Raw genomic sequence first — 24,227 nt, 5'->3', positions numbered from 1 at the left:
TGAAGCCAGTAGGGACAATATCAGAAGGAAAAAAAAATCTATCAACTTTTAATTCTATACCACTTAAAATAGGTTTCAAAAATGAAGGTGAAATTTACTGACCATGTTAATGGGCATTACAAAAAACCCACTGGTAACATTACACTCAATGGTAAAAGACAAAAAGCTTTCTTCTTCAGATGAGGAATAAGATAAAGATGTTTGTTGTTACCACTGCTACTCAACATTGTACTGTAAATTCTAGCCAGAGCAATTAGACAAGAAAAAGATGAGTAGCATCCAAATTGAAAGTGAAAGAGGAAAACTCTTTCTGTTGATGAATAGCATGATTCAATGTATAGAAAATTTACAAGAGTTCACAAAAAACCTGCTAGAGTTAATAGACAAATTCAGCAAAGTTACAAGATACAAGAGTGACATATACCATCAATGAACCCCCCAAAATGGAAACTAAGGAAACAGTTCCATTTATAATAGCATCCAAAAGAATAGATACCTGGGAATAATTTTAACCAAGAATGGGAAAGATCTTACACTGAAAACCAAAAACCATTGCTGAAACAAATTAGCAAAGAGCTAAATAAATGGGGAGATATCCCATGTTCACAGCTTGTGAGATTTTATTGTGTTAAGATGGCAGTACTACCCAAAATACCTGCAGAATCAGTGTGACCTTTATCAAAATTCTAACTTCCATTTTTGCAGAAATGAAAGAACCAATTCTCAGATTCGTATGGAATTGCAGAGGGCTCCAAATGAACAAAACAGTATTGAAAAAGAACAGAATTGGAGGATTCACACTTGAATTTCAAAACTTGATAAAAAGCTACAGTAATTAAAACAGTTTGGTATTGGCACAAGAATTGAGTGTGTAAATAAACCCTCATATTTATGATCAATTGATTTTCAGTAAGGATTCCAAGACCATTCAATGAAGAAGGAATAATCTCTTAAACAAAAATTGCTTGAGACACTGGATATCCACACGCAAGAACATGACGGTGCGTTTCTTTCTCACACTATGTACGAGAATTACCTGAAATGGGATCAGTGATCTGAGTAACAAGTTAATAAAACTCTTTAAAGTAAACATAGGGATATATCTTCATGATTTTGGATTTGCCTATGGGTTCTTAGACACAACAACAAAAACACAACCAGAGAAAAAATAGGAAAGTAGAACTTGATCAATATTTAAAACTTTACTGCTTCAGAAGTACTCAAGAACCTGAAAAGACATCCTACAGAATGGGAGAAAATATTTGCAAATCATATATCGGATCAAGAGCTAGTATCCAGAATACATAAATAACTTCTACAATTCAGCAACAGAAGATAATAACTAATAAATGGGCAAAGGACTTTTATAGACATTTCTCTGAAAAGAAGAGTCCACAATCACATGAAATTAGTTATTAGGGAAATGCACATCAAAACACCAGGATAACTACTTCACATAGACTAAGATAACCAAAATGAAAAGATAGTGACAAGTGTTGGCAAGTATGTGGAGATATTAGAAGCATCCTACGCTGCTAGCGGGAATGTAAAGTAGTGCAGCTGCTGTTGAAATAGTTTGATCGCTTCTCAAAAACCAAAAAACAAGTTGGGGTTGCCTTTTGGGGAGAAGGAACAACGGAGTGACTGCGTGGGGTTTATGATTTTCTTTTGGGATCATAAAAGTGTTTGCAGACTAAATAGAGGTAGTAGTTGTACAGCATTGTCAATGTACTAAATCCCACTCACTTGTACACTTTAAAATGGTTAATTTTGTTCTGTGCATCTATCTGATAATACAAAAAAAGAAGGGTAAAATAAACACTTTCACACAAATAAAAGATAATTCATTGCTGACTATAATAAATACTATAATAAATAAATACTGTGTTCTTGCCTCTAGTCTTCCCCCCTGAAATATTTTAATGAGCCTTCAGCAGAGACCACTTAAATTTTCTAACATTCTAAGCATACATTTCTAATATTCTAACCATACCCTCACCACAGGGCCTTTGTATATTTTATATTATTTATATTATATTATACGCTCACTTCTTTATTTCCCTTATGTCTTTATCCGAATGACCTTCTCTGTGAGGCCCTAAAATTGTAATTCTCTTCCCCACATTTTTTCCATAATACTGATCACTTTTTAATATTAGAAAACTTACTTATTTCTCTTTCTCTCAGGCATTACATGATTTCAGTGTGTATCCTACAAATTTGCTCTACTTGTTCATTAGTTGTGTCAGTTTCTTGTATGTCTGTATGTGTGTATGTAGAGTGGATCTTTAGGTATAAGATCATGTCATATGTGAATGGAGATCTTTTTACTTCTTCCTTTCCAATTTGGATACCTTTTTTTTTTTTTTCTTGCCTGATTGGTCTGGCTAGGACTTTTTTTTTCAGTGTTCCAAGATTCATTGTTTATGTACCACACCCAGTGCTCCATGCACTACGGCTAGGACTTTCAATACTGTGTTGAATAGAAGTGTTAGGAGTAGGCATCCTTGCATTGTTCCTGATCTTTAAGGAAAAGCTTTCAGGTTTTTTTTTTACTATTGAGTATGAGGTTACTATGGGCTTTTCACACTTGGCCTTAGTTATGTTGAAATAGCTTCCTTCTATTTCTAGATTATTTAATGGGTTGTTTGTTTGTTTGTTTTTTCCTTAATCATGAAAGGGTGTTGAGTTTTGTCAAATACTTTTTTTCTGTACTAATTGAGATGATCACACAATTTTTCTCCATTTTGTTAATGTGGTATATTCCACTGATCAGTTTTCATGTGTTGAACCATACTGTCCGTAAGTTCACAGGAATAAATCCCACTTGGTCATGGTATGGTATATAATCCTTTTAATGTACTGCTGTATTCAATTTGCTAGTATTTAGTTGAGGATTTTTTCATCAGTATTCCTCAGATATTGCTCTATAGTTTTCTTCTAGTTTCTGTGTCTGCCTTCGGTATTGAGGTAATGCTGGCCTCATAAAATGAGGTTAGGCATGTTGCCTCCTCTTAGTTTTTTGGAAGAGTTTAAGAAGGGAGGGAAAAATGAAACAAGATGAAAGCAGAGAGGGAGACAGACCAAAAGAGACTCTTAATCTCAGGAAAAGACTGAGGGTTGCTGGGTGTATATTTGATTTTATTCTAATTTACTAAAAAATACACATAGGAAATTTTTAAAAAAGAAGGATTGGTGTTAATTCTGTAAATGTTTGGTAAAATTCTTTAGTGAAGTCTTCTGGTCCTGGGCTTTTCTTTTTTGGGAGATTTTAAGTTTCTGATTCTGTTATGCCCAAGTTTTTGTGTCCGAGAGACCACCAAGGAGCCATCACTGATGCAGTCACACGAGGGTTTATTCGACAAGCTAAAGCTCGGGCCCAAGTATACCTGACACAGCGGAATAGGGACTTGGACCCTGAGCTTAGTTAAGGCAGAGGTATTTATGGGTCATTACAAGAGGTTTGGGGTGGGGGGAGGTAAAATTTCAAACTTTCCTGTAGCAAGCTGATTAGCTTTTGCCAGGCTGTTCACAAATTTCAGATTTTCCTGCAGCAAGCTGATTAGCTGCTTCGGGGCTGTTTACAGGGTTGGGTACTTTCCTGGAACTAAAGCAGGGTGGGGTTCTAGAACTAAGGTAAAGTAGGGGAAAGTTCAGCCTTTGGTCACAGGGGCCTAAGATGGCTGCCAAAGCTAAAACAGCTGTACTTGTGCTAATGCTAAACTCGAGGTGGGATGCCTTAATTTTCTTGGCCTCCACAATTCAATCTCTTTAATGGTTATAGGTTTCTTCAGATTTTTTTATTCATAATTTAATCATGGTAGGTTATATATGTGTAGGAATTTATGCATTTCTTCTAGGTTATCCAACTTGTTGGTGTATAATTATTCATAGTATCTTAAAAATACTTTTTTAATCCTATGTTACCAGTTGTAAAATCTCCTTTTTAATTAATGATTTTAGTTGCTTACTGTCATTTTTCTTCGTTAATGTAGAAGAGTTTATTTCATTTTTTCAGAGAATAATATTCTGTTGTACAGATGTTCTGCATTTTATTTGTTCACCTATTGAAAGACATCTTGTTTGCCTCTAGGCTTTGCCAGTTATAAAAAGAACAACAACTGCTTTAAACATTGATGTTTTGTGGATATGAATTTTCAGTTTTGGTGGGGTAAATACATAGAAGCAAGATTGCTCAATCGTGTATGCATAAGACCGTGTTTAGTTTTAGAAGAACTGCCAAACCACCTTCCAAAGTAGCTGTTCCATTTTGCATTTCCTCCAGCAATGAATCAGAGTCCCTGGTGGTTTCATGTTTTTACCAGCATTAGGTGTTTGTATTTTAGCCGTTCTGAGAGTTTTTTAGTGGTATCTCATCATTGTTTTAATTTGCACTTCCCTAACAATGTATGATGTTGGACATCTTTTCATTTGCTTATTTGCCATCTGTATCTTCTTTGGTAAGTTGTCTGTTCAGATCTTTTGCTAATCTTAATTTTCTGCTTTTTGGGAATATTGAGAGTCAGGGCCTATTGAATATTTGATTTTGGAAAGTCTTCCAATAACAATTTGTTTCTTTTTTCATTTATTTTAGATCATAACCTCCTTTCTTCTCTCTCTTCCACCTTCTCTCCTTCCTTCTTGCCACCTAAAAATATTTATTTTTATTTTTTTTCTATTATTTACTTATTTAACTTACTTTTCTTTATGGTCGAGTTTGAAGTTTTAACTATAGTTTAATTTTTTTCTTGGAAGTTTTAGTTTGCTAACTAGATTTTCATGATTACATTTTTATCTGGTATGTATAAGTCATATTTCTTTTTAATTTTTCTACACTGATCATCATTATTTTCCACAGTGAACAAAGCTGACATCTTATAAGCAGCTAAGGGAATGGTGGACTTGAGGTGGCTCCAGAGCGCAGTAGTGAAATGACTTCGGTTTGCTAGTGGGGACTCATTCCATTAGTCTGATGACCTGAGGGTCATCTTGCCTTTTGGATACCATCTTGAAATTGTTACTAGGGCCTTAGAAAAATGGTGGACCTCAAATCTTTAGTATTCATTAGAAAAGTAGTATTTTGTAACTATTTAAAATACACAGTGCCTTACCCCATGTGTCTTTTTTTTCAACTTCTGTCCTCCTGCAGTCGCCAGAGAAGAAAGGAAAAGAAGCAAATACTGGTTTTGGTGGGCCTGTTGTTAGTTCTCTGTATCATGAAGAAATCATCAGGTAATTTCTCTTCTAGTTTTTGATAATAGAGATACATACATCTAAATGTGTGTATGTGTGTGTGTGTGTGTGTGTGTGTGTGTGTAATTCTGAAAACTTCCATCTGTGAAGAACTTTTTTTTAATATGAAACTAATTTGTTTGTATCTCTAGTTATATAATAAGTAGCAGGAAAAAATTTTAGATTTGAAGTCAATAAGCGTCTAAATCAGTGCCAGATAGTAACTTTCCCCACCACATAAGTAGTTGGTTGGTAAGGCAAGGTTTTGTGTCTCACACAATCTGAAACCATGGGGTTTTGTTGGTGGTGTTAGTTTTCCTCAGAATACCTTATTTCTTTGTGTGTGTGAGTGTGTGTATGTATATGTCTAGGTTTATTCACAGTACTGATAAAAATACCATTTTTTTTTTAAAGTATGGCTTCAGTCTGAGCTGAAGTATGTAAGGGGAAGTATTGATTCAGTCCCATGAAGCTTATACCATTTCTAGAAAATATTTATGTTCTTTTTTAGAAAAAAAGTTTTAAATTTGTTGTTGTCATTGTGAAATTAGCATTATTTCTTTTAAAGATTAAAAATCATGTTGAGTATAAAATGGTACAGTAAAGAGAATATTGCAGAGGATTCTCAAAAAAATTAAACAAAGTATTACTGTATGATCCAGCAGTTAAGCTTTTGGTTTTATATACACAAGAATTGAAAACAGGATCTCAGAGACCTATTTGCACACCCATGTTCATAGCAGCACTATATTCATAATAGCCAAGAGGTGGAAGCTACCAAAATGTCCATCGACAGAAGAATGGATAAACAAAATGTGATATATATACACCTAATAGAATCTTATTCAGCCTTAGAAAGGAAGGACATTCTGACATAGACTGTAGAACATGGAGAAACCTTAAAGATATTATGCTAAGTGAAATAAGCCATTCATAAAAAAGATAAATACAGTATGATTCTTCTTAAATGGGGGTATCAAGAGTATCAGATTCACAGAAACAAAAAAATAGTGTGGGAGTTGTCAGGGGCTGGAGGAAGTGGAAAAGGAGGAGTTGTTACTTAATGGATGAAGAGTTTTAGTTTTGCAAGATAAAAATTTCTGGGGATTGGTTGTTGGACAATACCATTACTGAACTGTACACTTAGAACTGGTTAAGATGGTAAATTTTATGTTATGTGGGTTTTTTTTTTAACCACAATTAAAAAAATTCTTAATGGTCATCTTGTATTATTTAACAAGGATCTTACATTTTATATGTTATATATAAAATTTCTTGGATAATTTTTTTTCTTGCAGCACTATGTGGAAATCAGGAAAAGGATTTTGTTCTTCTCTAAAGTCATGTGACACATTCTTCTAAGATTTTTAGTCTTGGCCTTTTTTTTTTAAGTCATCTAAATTTTAGTCTTCTTATATATTCTGGAACATATTTTAAGATATGAAACAGTAGGAAACATGAATGTGAACCACTGAAAGCCTTTTAACTATTACAGACATTTATTTTGTCATTGCTAATAGCAGAGCAGAAATAACAGCACTTAGTTATTTTCTTATATTTGAGAAATTATTTTGTAATTAAACTGAATTCCACTATAATAAACTAGGTCATGATAAAAATTACTGTAAACTGAAATGTTGGATTGTTTCAATAAAGGATCATATGTGGCCCCGTTGTTTCTAAAGTATAAGAATGCAGTTGCAACAAAGTATAGGCTATTTGTTTAAGTTTATATAATCAAATTTTGTTTTTACTTAGGTGATTTTGTTTTTACTTAGGTGAAATATACCTGGTGTTTTATTTTTCCAAAAGGAAGTTGTGCTTTAACTGAAATTAATTGCAGTTTCTTGGCAGAATTATGTTCAACTGAGGTGAAAGTGACAAGTTTTAGAAATGTTAAATGGTAAACTTAGGTGAACGGAAAAGTTCTTTTCTGTAGAACCAATTACCAAAAAAGGAACTAGAAAGTATTTTGTATTTGTTTATTTATTTACTTACTTTAGAGAGTGGGGAGGGAGAGAGAGAGAGAGAGCATGAGCAGGAGGGGCAGAAGGAAGGGGAGAGAATCCCAAGCTGACTGCACGCGCTCAGCATGGAACCCAACTGGGGCTTGACCTCATGATCCTGAGATCATGACCTAAGCTAAAATCAAGAGTCAGATGCTTAACCAACTATGCCACCCAGGAGCCCCCTAAAAAAGTATTTTGAAGATTTGTTTTGGATATTTTAATATATATAGTCTTCTAAAATTTTTTTAAAGATCAGGAAAAATCAGTATCTAATAAAGTCATTTAATAAGGCTTGGGCTCCATTATTCTGGCAACTTTCCTGATTAATGTGCATTGTAAGTGATAAGTTAAGGCCCATTTTTGTTTTATTGTAAATGTTCTTTTTTTTTTTTTTTTTTTTAATTTTATTTACTTATTTGAGGGAGAGAAAGCACAAGCACAGGGGTGCAGGGAGAGGGAAAGCAGGCTCTCTCCTGAGCAGGGAGCCTGATGCGGGACTCGATCCCAGGACCCTAGAATCATAACCTGAGCCGAAGGCAGACACTTAAGTGACTGAGCCACGCAGGTGTCCCTATTGTACATGTTCTAGAGCCAAGGGCTGCTAGGGCCAGTTCTGAGCCTGTTTTGGTTCTGATCCTTATTTCTACTCTGTCACAGAAAGTGACAATATAATGTCATAGGCACAGATCTGTGTGTTAATATTCTAGAGCGCTGACATCAATTTTTAAAAGATTTTATTTTATTTATTTTGCGGGGGGAGGTGCAGAAGAGGGACAAACAGACTCCATGATAAGCGCAGATTTGATGTGGGCCTGGATCTTATGACCCTGAGATCATGACCTGAGCTGAAATCAAGAGTTGTCTGCTTAACTGACTGAGCCACCCAGATGCCCCCCGACACCAGTTTTCCATCATGAAGCTGGTTAATTGTTCTGTAGGGAGATATAGTGTGACACTAATTAAGTATAAAATACTATGAAGCCAAACTGCCAGCACTGAAATGTTGGTTCCACCACTTATTAGCTCTGTGACCTTAGACAAGTTACTTTATTTGCAAAATGGGGATAATTATACTACTTTTCTCATATGACACTTACATGGATAGTATCAGTATGTATGCCCAGGCATCTTAAGAGTAGTATCTGGCACAAAATAAGTTACTATGTAACTGTTAACTTTTCTTGTTATTCAGCACAGAACCCCCACAATAGGGACCCAGGGCACAGGGCTTATGTTAGCTAAAACCACATGTTGGATTGATTATAGAATTAAGTACAGGTTGTTTGGTTTTGTAAGAGAAAATGGAAAATAAGAAAGGAAGAGCCAGGGGCGCCTGGGTGGCTCAGTGGGTTAAGCCGCTGCCTTCGGCTCAGGTCATGATCTCAGGGTCCTGGGATCGAGTCCCGCATCGGGCTCTCTGCTCAGCAGGGAGCCTGCTTCCTCCTCTCTCTCTCTCTGCCTGCCTCTCCGACTACTTGTGATTTCTCTCTGTCAAATAAATAAATAAATAAATATCTAAAAAAAAAAAAAAAATAAATAAAGAAAGAAAGAAAGGAAGAGCCAGTACTATTAGAATCTATGTTTGGAACTATAGAAACAAGAGAGTGACAAATCTTTTAACTCACAAGACAGTTGCTCTAGTCTTAAGATCAGATGTGTTTCATTTATACTACAGATAGGTAGAAGAAGCTCTGATTAATAAGCATAGGGTTTTGCGAAGAGTCAAATGCTTCTGCACTACGTACACTGACTCACTTAACAAGAAATCACTTTTAGTGACTTGTATGCTTAGAAGGTTTTATCTAGAAGTTGGCACGTAAACTGAGAAATTAGGGCAAGAATTAAAAAAAAATACAATAAATGAATCATGTACAGTGTCCATTCTACCCTGCAATAAGATTTGGTCTTCCCTGTTGTATTTGTAGTTTGATGCTATGTAATCTATCAGAATTTTATTAATCCCACTTAGACAGGCAGCCATCTGGACCTTCTCTAAGCAAGACCAGACCAGTATACAACTAAGATGATTGATGGGCTCTGGAATTGATTAGTTGTTCTGTGAGACAAATGAACTGTTTTGGCAGAAAATACCAGAGGTCACTGCTGTGGTCAAACACAAAAGCCTGTAGAATTTTAAAGAGATGCTTTCATCATTGACTTATAAAGTTAAAAATTTTTAAACAACATTGGATTTTGAAAATATTTTAGAAATATCTTTTGATTGGCTGCTCTTTAGTTCTGATTACAAAGTGGCATAATAGTATAATAAACTACAATGAACGTGATTATACTTTAATTTTGTATTTTTGGTAAAAAATACGAACTGGAGTAAAAGTGTAAAAGCTTATCCCTTACACGTAAATTGTACTCTAAAATGTTCCTGAGAGAGGTGTATTTGCAGAAAAAGCTACAACATATATTGTTTTATTTTTAAGTGATTTATAAAATCAGGTGGTATGAAATTCCATTCAGTTATTTATTCAAAGCTTCACATTGTTAGATAGCAATCTGTTTGGACAAATCCACGTAAGACTTCAAAGTTTCAAGAGTATACATATACAAAATAGACGTATTTTATGTTTTAAAATTTGAATATTTGGATTTTTTTTGCTTTCAGTTGGCTAAGTCATTCTGGGATGCTACCATACCGTTGATACCACTGTCCTCAGCTCCAAAAAGATTATCCTGCTTCCCTACATCTGTTTGGCTGTAGTAGTGAAATCCTTCTGTATTTCACTGTGTTGCCCATGATCAACATTGTGTTAACACTTTGGTGATAGGTGATAAATTGGATGACATATGTCTTGTTACATTCTGGTTATTCTTTGAGGACTACACAAGTGTGTATAGGCAAGTGGGCAACTCCCCCTTGAGAATCTGACTGCTCAGAATGAACTTGAGTTATGGATTTATTCAGCCTGTAAAACCTCAGCTGGCATAAATAATTGAGAAAGCAAAGGTTTTTCTGTGGCGCATACCTCAGGGACTCCTGGCTCCCTTCCTCCTCTCTGCCTCCCTTTCTTATGAAAATGATCCCAGTTGCACTCCTAGATAATAACACACCAAGCAATTAAAAGCCATGGGTGGCTGGAGAGAGGAGAAAAGGTTTAGTTAATGAGCTTTTCCTCTTCCAGTGCCCAGGAGAGCCTTAGGAATGACAAGGCGATTAAAGCGAAGAGATAATTATAGATTATGTGAAAATGGGTCCCTTGGGACAAGCAGGTCTTGCCATAAACAGTAACTGTTGTAAGAGTCTCCTGGCTCTCATATTCACCCTTTTCCTACGTGCTTTATTTAGCTCCTGTCTGCTCATCGTCATGATGCCAACCAGGCATATAGGTGGATCCACCTGTTTGTAGATCAACAGCCCTTTCTGAACAGGGGATCATTCCTCAGCAAAAACCATCATCATCGCCTGCTCTCACCTTTTCTTCTTTCATTTTCTTCCCTCTCTTCCTTTTCTTCCCTTTGTCTCTTTTCCATCTTAGAGTTACATTGTATCTGTGAAATGCTAGACACTTAGACTCCTTTACCAAGTTTTTAGTGTATACCTGTGTGTGCACATGTAAGATACACAAAGTTATGGGTATACTCTATCCATTATAATAAAAGGTATGTATATTATACATATACATAATATAAAAAAAGTTTGTTGAAATGGTTTACAGACATATTTAAAGGAAGATATTTTAAAAGTGTAGCAAAGATGCTAGAATTGTAAGGCATCTTAATTCTCATTTGTTATCAGCTATTTGCTTAATACTGAGAGCAAGAAATTTCAGCTCATTTCTTTGTCTTTCAATTTATGAAAACTTTGCTAATTGCACTGTGTATGGTAATAAATGCTTGGTGTTAGTCGAAGTTGGAATTCTATGTGAAAAAGGCATCACAACATTAATTACATGTTTTTATTTACAAATTTTACCCATAATAAGATATTATATATGTATTAGGTAAGTATTTTACCAGTATTTTATGTAAAGTATGTCATTCTTGGGTCTCCTATGTCACATAGTCTACTCTCTCTCTCTCTCCCTCATTCCTTAATATATCAGAAATTCTGTTTCTTCATGTTCCACAATAATCCAGATTTATCTAGTTTTCATCATCATCACTATCATGCCTTTGGCAAAACTGTCAATATTCTTGGGCAATCATCATCTCTTGGTCAGGACACTGCAGAATGGATTCCTTCTTCCTTTACAGTCTCCTCCTGGATTTATAACTCATATCATCGTATTACTTTCCTGCTTAAAGCCCTTTAATGGTTTCTCATAGCACTTAGGGTAAAATCTAAAATTCCTTAACCTGTCTTACAGGGTCCCTCATCATCTTACCTAAGGCCATTTCCCCCTCCCTCCTTATTGATGCTGTTTCATCCACATTGGCTTATTTTCATTTCCTTAAAGGTCTAATTAGTAGTTGTTAGTTGAATTGATTGATAGTGTTATATAAGGGTATATGAGAAATGACCTGACATACAACATATGTTGAAATCTTAAGGTAATAATACCAACTAACATTTACTGACCTTTAATTATAAGCTAGTTACCATACTACATGTGTTATATGTATTATTTCACTTGATCTTCAGAATAATCCTGTGAGTTGGAAGTGTTAATATCCCTATTTTATAGGTAAGGACACTGAGACTCAGAGAGGTGAGGTTACTTGCTCAAGGTCACATGACTAGTACTCTGCTGTTGCTCTACCATACGGCTCCTGATATGGTTGAGGAATCCTTGTATTCTGCAATTAGTGAAAATAATTTTGATAGTTGTTGTTATATGAACATAGTAAATATCTTCCATTTAAATGTTTAAATCCCTTTCCATTTAGTGTTTTTTAAAATGTGCTTTACTGGTAAAATTACGAACTATAGTCTTTCATTTATCAGTGTACTGATGATGATGCTTCTTTTGGATTAATTGAATTTATTGATTTTAGACTTACCTTAATGCTTGAGAATGTAACTCAGCTCTATAGAGCCTGTTAGCCAAGGGATTCTATAGATTTTTCTGATGTGGCCACTGGTTTTCCAGAGGTTGATCAGAATTGAAATCCATTTTTTTCGTACAGGCATTTAAAGTATCAGAAATTTTCAGTCAACTATTTTAGAGCTAAGCAGGTTTTAAGAAGTGAAAATGCATTTTTAGTAACTAGTGTCTATAAATAATGGCTAGCTAACTTTTCCAGAATATCAAGTTATGTACAAGAAATATTTGGGGCACTGATCATTCCTTTGTCATTGCTTCCTTGCAAAAATATGAGAAAAATACATCAACAGCATATTAACAACATAAATAAGATAATAAATAGAACTTTTTATTTGAGGCTTTTAAGAATTTTCTAGGGGCACCTGGGTGGCTCAGTCGGTTGAGCATCTGTCTGCTTTTGGTTCAGGTCATGATCTCAGGGTCCCGGGATCGAGCCCTGCTTTGAGCTCTCTGCTCAGCAGGGAGTATCCTTCATTTGCTCTTCCTCTCCCTACTCATTTCTCTCTCTCTCAAATAAGTAAAATCTTAAGAAAAAAATAAAAAAAATTTCTAGACCTAGAGTTAAGTATGATATATATGTAACCCAGTCGAAAATAGTTACGATTTGATGGAGAAGACATTGCTATTATTGCATAACAGGAAGAGGGAAAACTCACTGGTTATGTGCTATAACTGTCTGAAACCCATTGTAGATATAGTACACTCTGAGTGGGAAGATTATGATTCAATATATATAAATTCTTTCAGTCATTCACCAGTCCATTTGGGACTGTGTGTGTTTTTTTAAGATTTTATTTATTTGACAGAGAGAGATAACAAGTAGGCAGAGAGAGAGAAGGGGAAGCAAGCTCCCTGCTGAACAGAGAACCTAATGCGGGGCTCAATCCCAGGACCCTGAGACCGTGACCTGAGCTGAAGGCAGAGGCTTAACCCACCGAGCCACCCAGGTGCCCCGGGACTGTGTATTTTGAACCTACTTTATTACTTCATTGACTCTAAAACATCCCTGGTTTTAGAATGCTACTATTTAAATACCATTAAGAAAAAATGCGCTGATTAATTGTAAAATGTTACAGATTATAGGATTCATCAGAAATATTAAAATATGAAAAAATTTGTGTTTTAGAATCAAGGAAATAGGGTAACAACAATTTCTAAATGTCTTTTTGCCATTTAGGATTACAGGAATTATGTTAAGAACAACGCTACAAAAAGCAACAACAAAAGCCTTTTCTTAAGTGCCTGTGTCTGAATGACAGGCTTCTTGGGCATAGTTATTGGTTCAGCGTTGTTTGCCTCCTCAGGGTATACGACCGAGGTATCTCAGAAAAGAGGTACTATTTATAAGATTTTACCTTGCAGTCATAGTATAGATTCTCATTTATGGTCTTTGTAAGATTGAGACTCGAAAACAGTGTTTTACAAGGTGAAATTTAACATCCAAAATTTTAATTAGATACTCATCGCAAGTGGGGATTTTTGATGTGCTGAGTATGACAACTCTATTTAATTCTTGAGTTAGGAGCTGACTTTACCTGTTTGCTTCTCCCTGATAAGCCTTACACCAGGTTTGCTAAAAATCTTTGGGTAAGAACAGATTTGTCCTGTTCAGGAGAGAAGCAAGTATAAGCAAAAATAAAATATGCTTGTATAATTTTTTTTATATTTGTAATTTTAAAAATACAGAGTGTATCTTAATTTCTGTGTAGACTTTTTATCTTAGCTCCTAAAGTATTGATAGTTTAGTCTTAAAGGTTATATATAGATATATATATAAAGATAATTTACATACAAAATATACATAAAGTCAGTATAAAAAAGAATCAGCATTAGACTTTGGGCTTTGTATTTGTTATACCATGATAGAATGTTTGTAATCTAGTCAAAACAAGATCAGTGAGATGACATCATTATTTTTCGACATTATATTTGGACAGAATAGCAAGTCTTTACCTTTCAGATTGACAACTTTTTTTTTTTTTTTTAAGATTTATTTATTATTTTAGAGAGGGAGGGAGCAAGCTTGGGGGAGAGAGGAAGAGGGAAAGAATCTTAAGCAGACTCCACACTGAGTGTAGAGCCTGACATGGGGCTCGATCTCACAATCTGAGCCGAAACCAAGAGTTGAATGTATAACTGACAGCGCCACCCAGGTGCCCCCCCAGATTAACAGCTTCTGACCATACATTTGTCAGATAAATTAGGAACTTAAATTCCTGCAAAGAAGTAGTATTCAGCAGTAGTACTCCTGAATTTTGTAAGACAGCGAACAGGCTTTCATTTCAGAAAGACTAGCTCCCAAGGAGCTTCATAGTGTCTTTCTCTAGATCTCTTCAATCTCAGAGATCTAGAGAGAGATACATACTCCAGGGACAGAGTAGCAATAATAAAGCTCATTTGAAGCTGAGATGTAAACTAAAATACCAAAGGCTGTATCTTAATAGTGAGACAAGTACTTAGGTTCCCTGCATACTCTCTGAGTATTGAGGAACCCAGACAGACAGATTAATAGATGATTATTTGTGAATATGTGAATAGAGAGAAGGTGAGCCATTTCCTGAGAGTCGCTTTAGCTAAGGTCCTATTTGAGGCCTCTTGGACAAACTCTCCCAGTAGAGAGATAACCTCAGAATGCTTTTTTTCTTTTTCTTTTTTTGTGCCTCAAATTAATTGTTTCTTTTGGTCAGAGTTCATAATTGGGCCTCACAACTTTTCCCCCTACTATGGTTCATTGCTAATTATACCTCCTACTTGTGAATAGTGGCCTTTCCAGGGGTTTTTGTTTGTTTTAGATATGCTGAGGTCAGTGTCTGAATTAAGTAGCTCTTTGGATCTGTGTCTCTCTAGTTTATCTCCCAACACCCTACCGTAGCCAGATCCCTTGAGCACTTCTTTTTGTTGATGCTTTTTCCTTTTCTTTCTATTCTTGGGAATATGCTTCTTTCTATTTCTTCATAACCCACCTGGGTGGTCAGTTCATTCTTCAAAGTTAGCCCATAGTGTCAGCTCTTCTATTGTGCTTCTATTTAATCATCCTTAGTTGATAAGCCCACTCCTTATTTTGGGCCTCTACTTTATAGAATTTGGGGCTAGTTTGACACTGAAAGCAACATTTTGCTATTGTGGTCCCTAAGAGAATTTTCGAAGACTATGTTCTCCATTATAATCTTACAATAACATCTGAAATTCTTGTTTAAAAGCTTAAATATATTGCAAAGACCATAATTTCTGGTATTTTACAAAATGATATTTTAAAATCTTTTAGATGAATCTAAGCTTTTTTTTTTTTTAAAGATTTTCTATTTATTTGACAGAGATCACAAGTAGGCAGAGAGGCAGGCAGAGAGAGAATGGGAAGCAGGCTCCCTGCCAAGCAGAGAGCCCAATGTGGGGCTCGATCCCAGAGCCCTGAGATCATGACCTGAACTGAAGGCAGAGGCTTTAACCCACTGAGCCACCCAGGTGCCCCTAGATGAATCTAAGTATTTTAAATGACAGTCCATTTTTTAGGGGGCCTGGGTGATCTCTCTCTCTCAAATAAATAAATTAATTAAATCTTAAAAAAAAAAAAAAAGCATGAATATACTACCACTGAAAGAAACTGGGAAAATGGTACCCAAGGTCTCTCTCTGTAATATTTCTTATAGTTGCATGTGAATCTTCAGTTGTCTCAAAAAGTTTAACTAAAATAAAATTCTGATCTTGATTTAAAAATACATGAGCAAGGGGTGTCTGGCTGGTGTGGTCAGTTAAACATCTGACTCTTGGTTTCTGCTCAGGTTGTGATCTCAGGGTCCTGAGATTGAGTCCTTGTTGGGCTCCGTGCCCAGCACGAAGTCCGCTTGAATTTCTCTGTCCCCCTGACCCTCCCCCACTCAGACTCACTCTCTAAGTAAATAAATCCTTTAAAAAAAATACATGAACAAGGTCTTTAACAGAAATTTTTCATTATTTCTTTTTCTCTTTTTCTTCTAACTCTCCTTCACAATTTTAAAGTAATACATTTTTGTGTAATCTTATCATAACGATCATAATTCTCTGTAACAAAAATATGTATGTTAAGTTGGACTTTTTTAAATTCAATTTTCTATAACCCCAAACTTTATGCATTATGTCTTTTCCCATGAGTTATCATTGTAATTGTTTCTAATCAGCTAATCGATATACATCATAAGTATTGTCAAATAATTATTAAACATAAGTAAAATTTAATTGAAAATGTATCTTAATGAGATGAATGAGGCTTTTAAAAATAGTTTATTTAACAGATGAATATTATTTTTCATTAAAATGAGACAGTACAGCATCAAGTCTGTTTTTTGTTTCATTTCAACTCTCCCATCCTCTAACATTAGCTCTAGAATGTTTCCTAACACCAGTTTTTCACAAGAATTGTCCCTTTATTTGGTACCAAGGAAGGTTTTATATCTTGGGGTAGTCAATGTAGGATTGATTCCCCCCCCACAAACCGTTCCCAGTATATTAGTAAATGGAGTGTTTCTAAGCAAAAGAGTAACAGGTTTAATTAATAGTCATTTGCTAAGTCTTAGCAAAGTCCTTTATTTTTTTCTATATATTTCCTAGAAATATAGCATAATAAGGAGAGAGGCATATGCCTTTCTGATACAACCTATGAGTGGAGTGATCAGAACCGAGGGAAATTTGAAAAGGACAATGGTGGTGAGATACTTACCACAGGAGTCTCTTCAAGTAGATCAGTTAAGAGAAAAATGCATTTATTTGCAAGTTGAGCTGAAAATTGATTCACTTAAAATTATAATTTTTTTCTAGCTTAAATTTTTCATACCTGCATAGTCCTTTAAAGGTGTTTGTGTACCCCCATGAGGAATTAATGACATGTGTTTGTATTTGTGTAGGTATTGGCTTATTCTACTTTGTGTTTTCCTTCATTCAATAAAGAATTTTTCATTGTCTATTTACTGGCATACTATTTTTTTCTGAGAGTTTAATAAATATATATATATATATATATATAGAAATATTTATTGAATGTATCTCTTGAATAGTTACATATCTGAGCTAGTACCATAAATGCATTTTTTTAATTCTAGAAGGGAGGTGAAATAGTAACTAATGGACTCTGGGTGGCTTACTAGGAAACCTGTTGGAAATACTCTTTTGATAGGAAAATGCAATCTTTGTTGAAAGTGGTACAGATAACATTTTTAGGAGTATGCAGGGATCTGTTCTTCCTGTGATTGGTGCATGATACCATACTTAAACTCCTCCCTTCTCTTCCGCTCTTCTTTTCCATAGGGCTGTGTCTTCATATTTCAAAGGAATTTCAAAGAAGACCATTCATTCCCTGCCCCCCTTTGGATATACAATTGTATTTTCTGTAAATTTTAGAAAATTTGGGAGAGAGAGAGACTTTCTGTCTTTCGCTAGGGATAAAGTGGGATATCTTTAAAGGTAGTATCTTGGCCATAACTCTTGCTTATCCATAGAGACTTGATATGGTAATTTTAGCACTCAAATTCAGCAAAGAGAGGGAAAAAGATAATTGTCTGAGACTTGTAAGAGAAAGGAAAATAAAGTGAGAAGATATGAAAGAGCACTTAATTTGTTTAGGCTCTAGTCAGTTTGGTAATGGTTGAATTCATTTGCACATGTTTTATTTAAGGCAAGTATGATTATAGAGGGAAAGATTGCCTGCAGAATGCTGTATTAACAGGGAAATGTAGACGGGAAAAGAATTGTATCTGTGAACTGTACATAATCTTGTTGGAAGCAAGAAAAGAGATGTAGAAAGATGTTGCTCCAGATGTTTCTCCATTTTGGACACTAGGTGGTGGCATTGTATAAAGACAGCTTGGTTGCTGGCCAGTAATACTGTCCATCTTCCAGTGGGGATAATTCTTAGCAACTGACTAAGCCCAACTAACTAAGCCCCATTTTCTTTTTTGTCTTTTCACTTATCTTTGTGGCACATTTGTGGTGATTTTACTCAATTTCTTTGTGATATTTAATTTACATTGTATATTGTACCTATAAGCATTTTGTAAGTCCTCTATGTGCCTGACAGATTTTATGGTGATAAACAGCAGATGTCGAACTGGTGTTCAGATGAAAAAAACACCTCTGCCCTCCAAAACATGCCCCAACAAAAGTAATTTATGTAAGTGATGCATAATAAACATTGAAAGTATAAAATATAGTAAATAAAAGTTTAAATAATTTTGTACTGTATTTCCTCTTTTACTGGTGAAGGCCCAAGTATACATACACATTGGGGTTCAGGAAGAAAGACCTCAGAGATTGAGAACGGTCCTCTCCATCTGTGAATAACCCTTATGCATTACGGGGTATGGGTAACCTGCATCCTAGGGGTCCTCTTTACCATCCTTCCTGTGCCCCACCACCAGTTCTCCATTGTTTTCAAGTTCGAAACAGCCGGGGAGTAGTGCATTTTTGGTTATGATTCAAAATGATACAGTCCTTTCTCTCGTAGTTAGAGTTGCTGCCTCTTGAATTAGAGGGGCTTTTCTTACTGGATTCAATGAAAATAGTGGGTCCCTATTATTCCCAAGTCAGAATTTTTAATACGCTTGCATAGAAACAGTGTTTTCTGCGAGAGCTAAGTATAGCTAAAGTAGTATTACATACAGCCTTAATTTTAAAAGTCATAGTTCTCCATTCCGGGATCTTGGCCTCAGACTTCTCTGTTTTCTTTCAGAGTAATGATCTGGAAGAGCATTTTTCTCCTCTGCAAAGTGGACCTTTTTATATTCCTTTTCATACTCCTTTTAAACCTGTTTCTTCCTGGAAGTCTACCTCATTTTCTCCAGCTGAACTCTGTACTCTTACAGGCCTTTTAAAAAATCATCCTTACCTTATGTTAGTCGTATATAGATTTTCTCATCCCAGCTATGTATTGAACTTAAAGTTTCTTGTTTATCCTTATGTCATCAACAGTCTTGCGCAGTGTCTTGCATGTAGTAGGTGCTCAATTAAATACATCACATGCATACGGAAGGCTTAGATGGTTAATGCCAGAGTAGGGTGTTTTAAGTTAATTACCTCTGAGTTAAAATAGCTTTTTATAGGGTATAAAGTATTTAAATTGGTTTTTAAGATAGAAGGACTCCTAAGGCCAGTTGCTTTCATTTTTGGTGGATGGAACCTATGGCCCTACAGGTTATAAAACATACTAGTATAGTTTTTGGAACTCAGATTTCATTCTTATATGCCTGTCCAGAAAATGTAGTCCACATATAGAACAGTTTCATTGATAATATTCCAAATTACTTATCATTTTGCGAATTAGTGATTTTTTTGAGACTCTTTATTGAAGCTCCCATACCCCCACATACACACAACACACTGAGAAAAATGCATACACATTTATACAGTTCTGTGTACTATGTTTGAGAACTCATAGACCTCATGTTAAGAACCTAATAATAATTTTAATAACTTAATAATAGATTTTAGAATAGGCCCGCTGACTAGTCGAGATGTAGCTTGATATAAAAAAAAAAAGTACTATATACAGAATCAGTTGATCTGAGTGAATTCTAGTTCTTGTTCTGCCTGTAATAAATGTGATGCCATTTGGCAGGTCATGTGATCTCTTTTTACCTTTTTCTTTGTGAAGTTGTTGGATAAGAGTGAATGAATTTAGTCCACCAATTTACTTAGAATAGTGCTGGGTATAATATGCATCCCAGTTTTTGTTCTTAGTCTTTGTTTCTAATACTTCATGAAAGATTTCTGAATTTTGTGATGCTCTGTCTTTCCCTTAAGAAAATTGCTTTCTGTCTTTAAGAAAATTACATTAGTGTGTATGTGTATGTGTGTATATGTGTATGTGTGTATACACACACATGCACACGCACACACTTTAAACCTGGGTAGCAACAAACTTGTTATGTTATCCTGTAAGACAGGTAGTAAGCTGTGTCCTGATCTTTTGAGACCTCTATAAAGACAATAGCAAATAACCTCATTACTGCAGTGCTACTATTGAAAACTCTGAGTCAGGAAATGTGTGCTTGTCAGCATATAGAAGGAGCTGCAGAGAGAAAGAGGGCCGAGAAAATCTACTTAAGGTGTTATATCATTATACTGGTGTAACTTGTTAAAGTAGATGAAGCTTTTCCCTATTATAGTTGCTAAGAACTTTAGTCTTTAGAGAATGGATATATCATGTCTTAGGGAAAATCCATTATTATTCATATAAAATTCTTTATGAGAGCAGATTCCATTGATGTTTGTCAGCAGTAAACAGGTTGTGTTAAAAATATGTGACTTTTATGTATTACCTAGTGAGACACTTTTTATTTTTACTCTAATTAGGGAAGAAGACAAAAACATATTTGATTACTGCAGGGAAAACAACATTGACCATGTAACCAAAGTCATCAAATCGAAAAATGTGGATGTGAATATGAAAGATGAAGAGGTATGGAAAACATGCCTTAATTATTTTCTTATGCTTTGTTGTTCTACCCCGGTGCTTCTTTTCCAAATGGCCTATGAACTACAACTTAAAGTATAGTATGGTTAAGATTGTATCAGAATATTTATATGAAATGGTGTTTCCCAGTTAAGATACTTTCTGTGTCTGTATCCATCTATCTGTTGATATTGTCTAAGTTATTAACTGAAACTTGCTGCAGTCCAGTAACTTCTGTTTCTTCACGATACAGGGAGAGACTGTTAACCTATTAAGTGAAATCAATAGGTAATTTAAAAATATTTATAAGTAGTTTTGGTGTCTTCTGTCATTACACTTCAAATAGATATATTGTCCTTTCTCAGTAAATATATTTCTAGAAAACAGTGTGTCAGAATTTTGATAAATCCAGTCTCCTCTTTCTTTCTTTCTCTCTTTCTTTCTTTCTTTCTTTCTTTTTTGAAGAGAGGAAGACAGACAGATGGGATGGGGAAGGGAGGGGCAGAGGGAGACACTCTGAAGCAGGCTCCACACCCAGCTCAGATCCTGATGTGGGGCTTGATCTCACAACCCTGAATCATGACCTGAGCTGAAATCGAGAGTCGGCCCAACTAAGCTACCCAAGCACCCTGGTAAATCCATTCATTTAAATGTGGGCCTGCTATGCAAAGGGATTCTATACTAAATTATTTTGTAAAATTATTGTTTTTTAATTTATTTGTTTGGTGAATAAAACTGTTCATATATTGAGTTTAAACTTTCCTGGATTATAGTTGTTAAATGGGGAGCAAAATTTACTGAGTTTTACTCATTTTACTCATTCTTTAATAATGCAATGAAGGATGATCAAAATGACTGAAAGATAATAATTATGAGGAAGAAGACATGCAGTGATCATAGATAATGTGTAGATAAATCAGTGTACATATTGACAGCTCTTTATACAGGTTAGCCTTTAATATTATCTAATTGTTAGGCAGTGTCTTTCCTGTAATACGTTGTCAATGATATCAGGAAAGACTATAATTCTGTAGTACAGAGGGACCAGTAATATGTTTGTTCTCCCCTAAGTAATGAAACAAACAGCTAAGAAAGATGTAGCTAGAGAAAAGTAAAAGCCAGGTTGGGAAATAATAAAACCAGGTCTTTTGATCCAACTAGGGTGTTTTTTTGCCTTTCAGGATTAGAATACCCTCCCCCCCCCCCAGTAAATCAGATGTAACTGCTCCCCTTGATTTTGTTATTTTTTGGTTTTGTACTTGGGAGTTAAGATTTTTATAAAATTAATACATGTAGGTAATTCAACAAAAATCAGTACTATAAATCCTCTAACAAAAAAGTATTCCCTTACCTGAATCCTTCTCACATTGATTCTAGCTCCCTTGAGGCAAAAACTTTGTTTTTTCATTGTTTCTTTTGCAATTTACCTGCATATTTCTAAATAGCATGCATGTATCTCTTGATTTTCCAACTTTAACCATTATTGATTTTCTTTTCTGCTATATTAGGATTTAGCTCTTTTGCTTGTATTCCTCTCTCCTCTTCCCACCCCCCCCAAGAGTTATATCACAACATTTAGTTTCATTTTCTGATTGAATCTCTACAGAATCAATGTTAAAATATTATTATTTTATAAGTAATTATAATGTAGGTATAAAGTAGTTATATTATTGTTTCTGTGTAAATTATGCACATTGCTGAGCTTAGGTGTACTATGTGTACTAGTCAGCTTTTGTGGTTAGCCGCATTTCAGTGGCTGATAACTACATCTATTTCTCGCTCACATTTCAGGAGGGTTTTGTATCAGGCTCTGTCTGCTATGTTAGCTAGCGTTGTTTGGGCTCAGTTCATTTCAATTTCATATATGTTCTCATTCTCATTCTAAGATGTGGATAGACACTGGGGCAGAAGTAAGGACAGACAGAATCAGACCCCACAGATACATTTAAAGCTTTTGTATAGATGTGGCATGTGTCATATCTACTCACATTCCTTTGGCCAAAACAAGCCACAAAGCCAAACTGGGTGGTAGGACACCTTTTCTGATGACAGGGAAGCAATGCACAGGTGGGAAGGAAATAAATAATTTTATACTTAGGAGTAGCATAATCTACATGCCATAGTACAACATTCTGTTTTTCTAAAGGCTAATCATTGCTTTTTTTGTTTTGTTTTTATGTCTCCTATGTTTCTATCATTAAATCTTTCCTCAAATTGCCCAACGGAGGTCTTCTCTGTGCAGTGACGCACATCAGGTAATCAACCCCGTACCGTTTTAGTGATCCCCCTTCTGGAGCTCTCTTTCCTTTTTCTCTGTTCTCAGCTGGGTGCTCTCTAGGCCGGCTGTATAGATGCCGTCCTGGGATTACGCTTTACCACTGTCTTAGGAACACCCTTCCCTTCTCTCCTGGAGTCTTCTGTTTCCTGGATCCCAAGTCTTTTATTGTTTACTTCCTTGTTTAGATGAGTGTCTCTTCCAGTAGCTTTCTTTTTTATTTGTTTCCTGGTTTTGATGGAGCATTTCCTCTAGTAGCTTCCTGAGAAAGGTAAATATTTTGAGATCCTCCATGTTAAAAATGTTTCAGTTAGAGTTTTGGGCATATTCCATATGCTCAATAAATATTTGACAAACTAATGAATGATTAAATGAATGAATAAGTAGGAGCAGTGTATTTTAGGGGCATCTGGGTGGCACAGTTGGTTGAGTGTCTGACTCTTGGTTTCAGCTCAGGTTGAGATCTCGGAGTCATGAGATCGAGCCCCACATCGGGCTCCGTGCTCGGTGAAGAGTCTGCTTGAGATTCTCTCTCTCCCTCTCTCTGCCCCTCCCACTTGTGTGCTTGCTCACGCACGTGCTCTCTCTCTCTCTCTCTCTCTCTTGCTCTCTCTTGCTCTTGCTCTCCATTATAAATAATCTTTAAAAAGAAAAAGAGAAGCAGTGTAATTGTGATGAGCTAGACTACATAGGTTCAAATCTTTGCACTGTCACTTTCTAGCTATATGACGTTTGTCAGGTTTATTTTGTGTCTCAGTTTCCGTGTGTATAAAATGGAGATTACCGTAGTCCCTGTGTCAGCATTGTTTTGAGGATTAAATCAGTTAATATATATAAAGCACTTAAACAATACCTGACACACACATAACAAGCACTCAATAAAATTTAGCTATCTTGATTATTTTTAATGAATAATATGAATGTGATAATATGAAGAAATGAATGAAGATCACTTAACTCTTTAAGATTTCACTCATCTGTTTATTTTAGAGAAAGCGGGAGTATATGCATGTGTGCAGGGGGAGGGGCAGTGGGGGAGGGAGAGGGATAAGCAGACTCCCCACTGGGAGCCCAGTGCAGGGCTCAAGCCCATGACCCTAAGATCATGACCCCAGCTGAAACCAAGCGTCAGACACCCAACCAACTAAGCCACCCAGGCGCCCTGACTTTTTTCTTCAAAGGCTTAATTTTTTTAGAGAAGTTTCAGGTTTACAATAAAATGAGAGGAAGGTGCAGAGACTTCCTTTCCATGTACCCCCGGACCTCCTACATGTGTGTAGCCAACCCCATTGTTA

The 24,227-nt window shown here is 35.6% G+C and overlaps 1 protein-coding gene across 3 annotated transcripts in view; it reads left to right on the top strand.

Annotated features, from left to right (window-relative positions):
- Positions 1-24,227, top strand: part of ACBD6 (acyl-CoA binding domain containing 6) — a 206,542-nt gene that overhangs the window by 64,872 nt on the left and 117,443 nt on the right. For all 3 annotated transcript variants that reach the window (XR_006604955.1, XM_004767895.2, XM_004767894.2), the window contains exons 4-5: positions 5,150-5,232; positions 20,558-20,663. Coding sequence is in view for 2 of the 3 variants with exons in the window: in XM_004767895.2 (XP_004767952.1) it covers positions 5,150-5,232; positions 20,558-20,663 (189 nt within the window). In the remaining variant the exon portion in view is untranslated. The remainder of the gene's footprint in view (positions 1-5,149; positions 5,233-20,557; positions 20,664-24,227) is intronic.

The sequence above is a fragment of the Mustela putorius genome, unplaced genomic scaffold, assembly GCF_011764305.1.
Source record: "Mustela putorius furo isolate JIRA1106 unplaced genomic scaffold, ASM1176430v1.1 tig00537335_pilon_pilon_pilon, whole genome shotgun sequence".
NCBI lineage: Eukaryota > Metazoa > Chordata > Mammalia > Carnivora > Mustelidae > Mustela > Mustela putorius.
The sequence above is the reverse complement of the archived record's forward strand: the minus strand, read 5'-3'. Positions and strand labels throughout refer to the sequence as shown.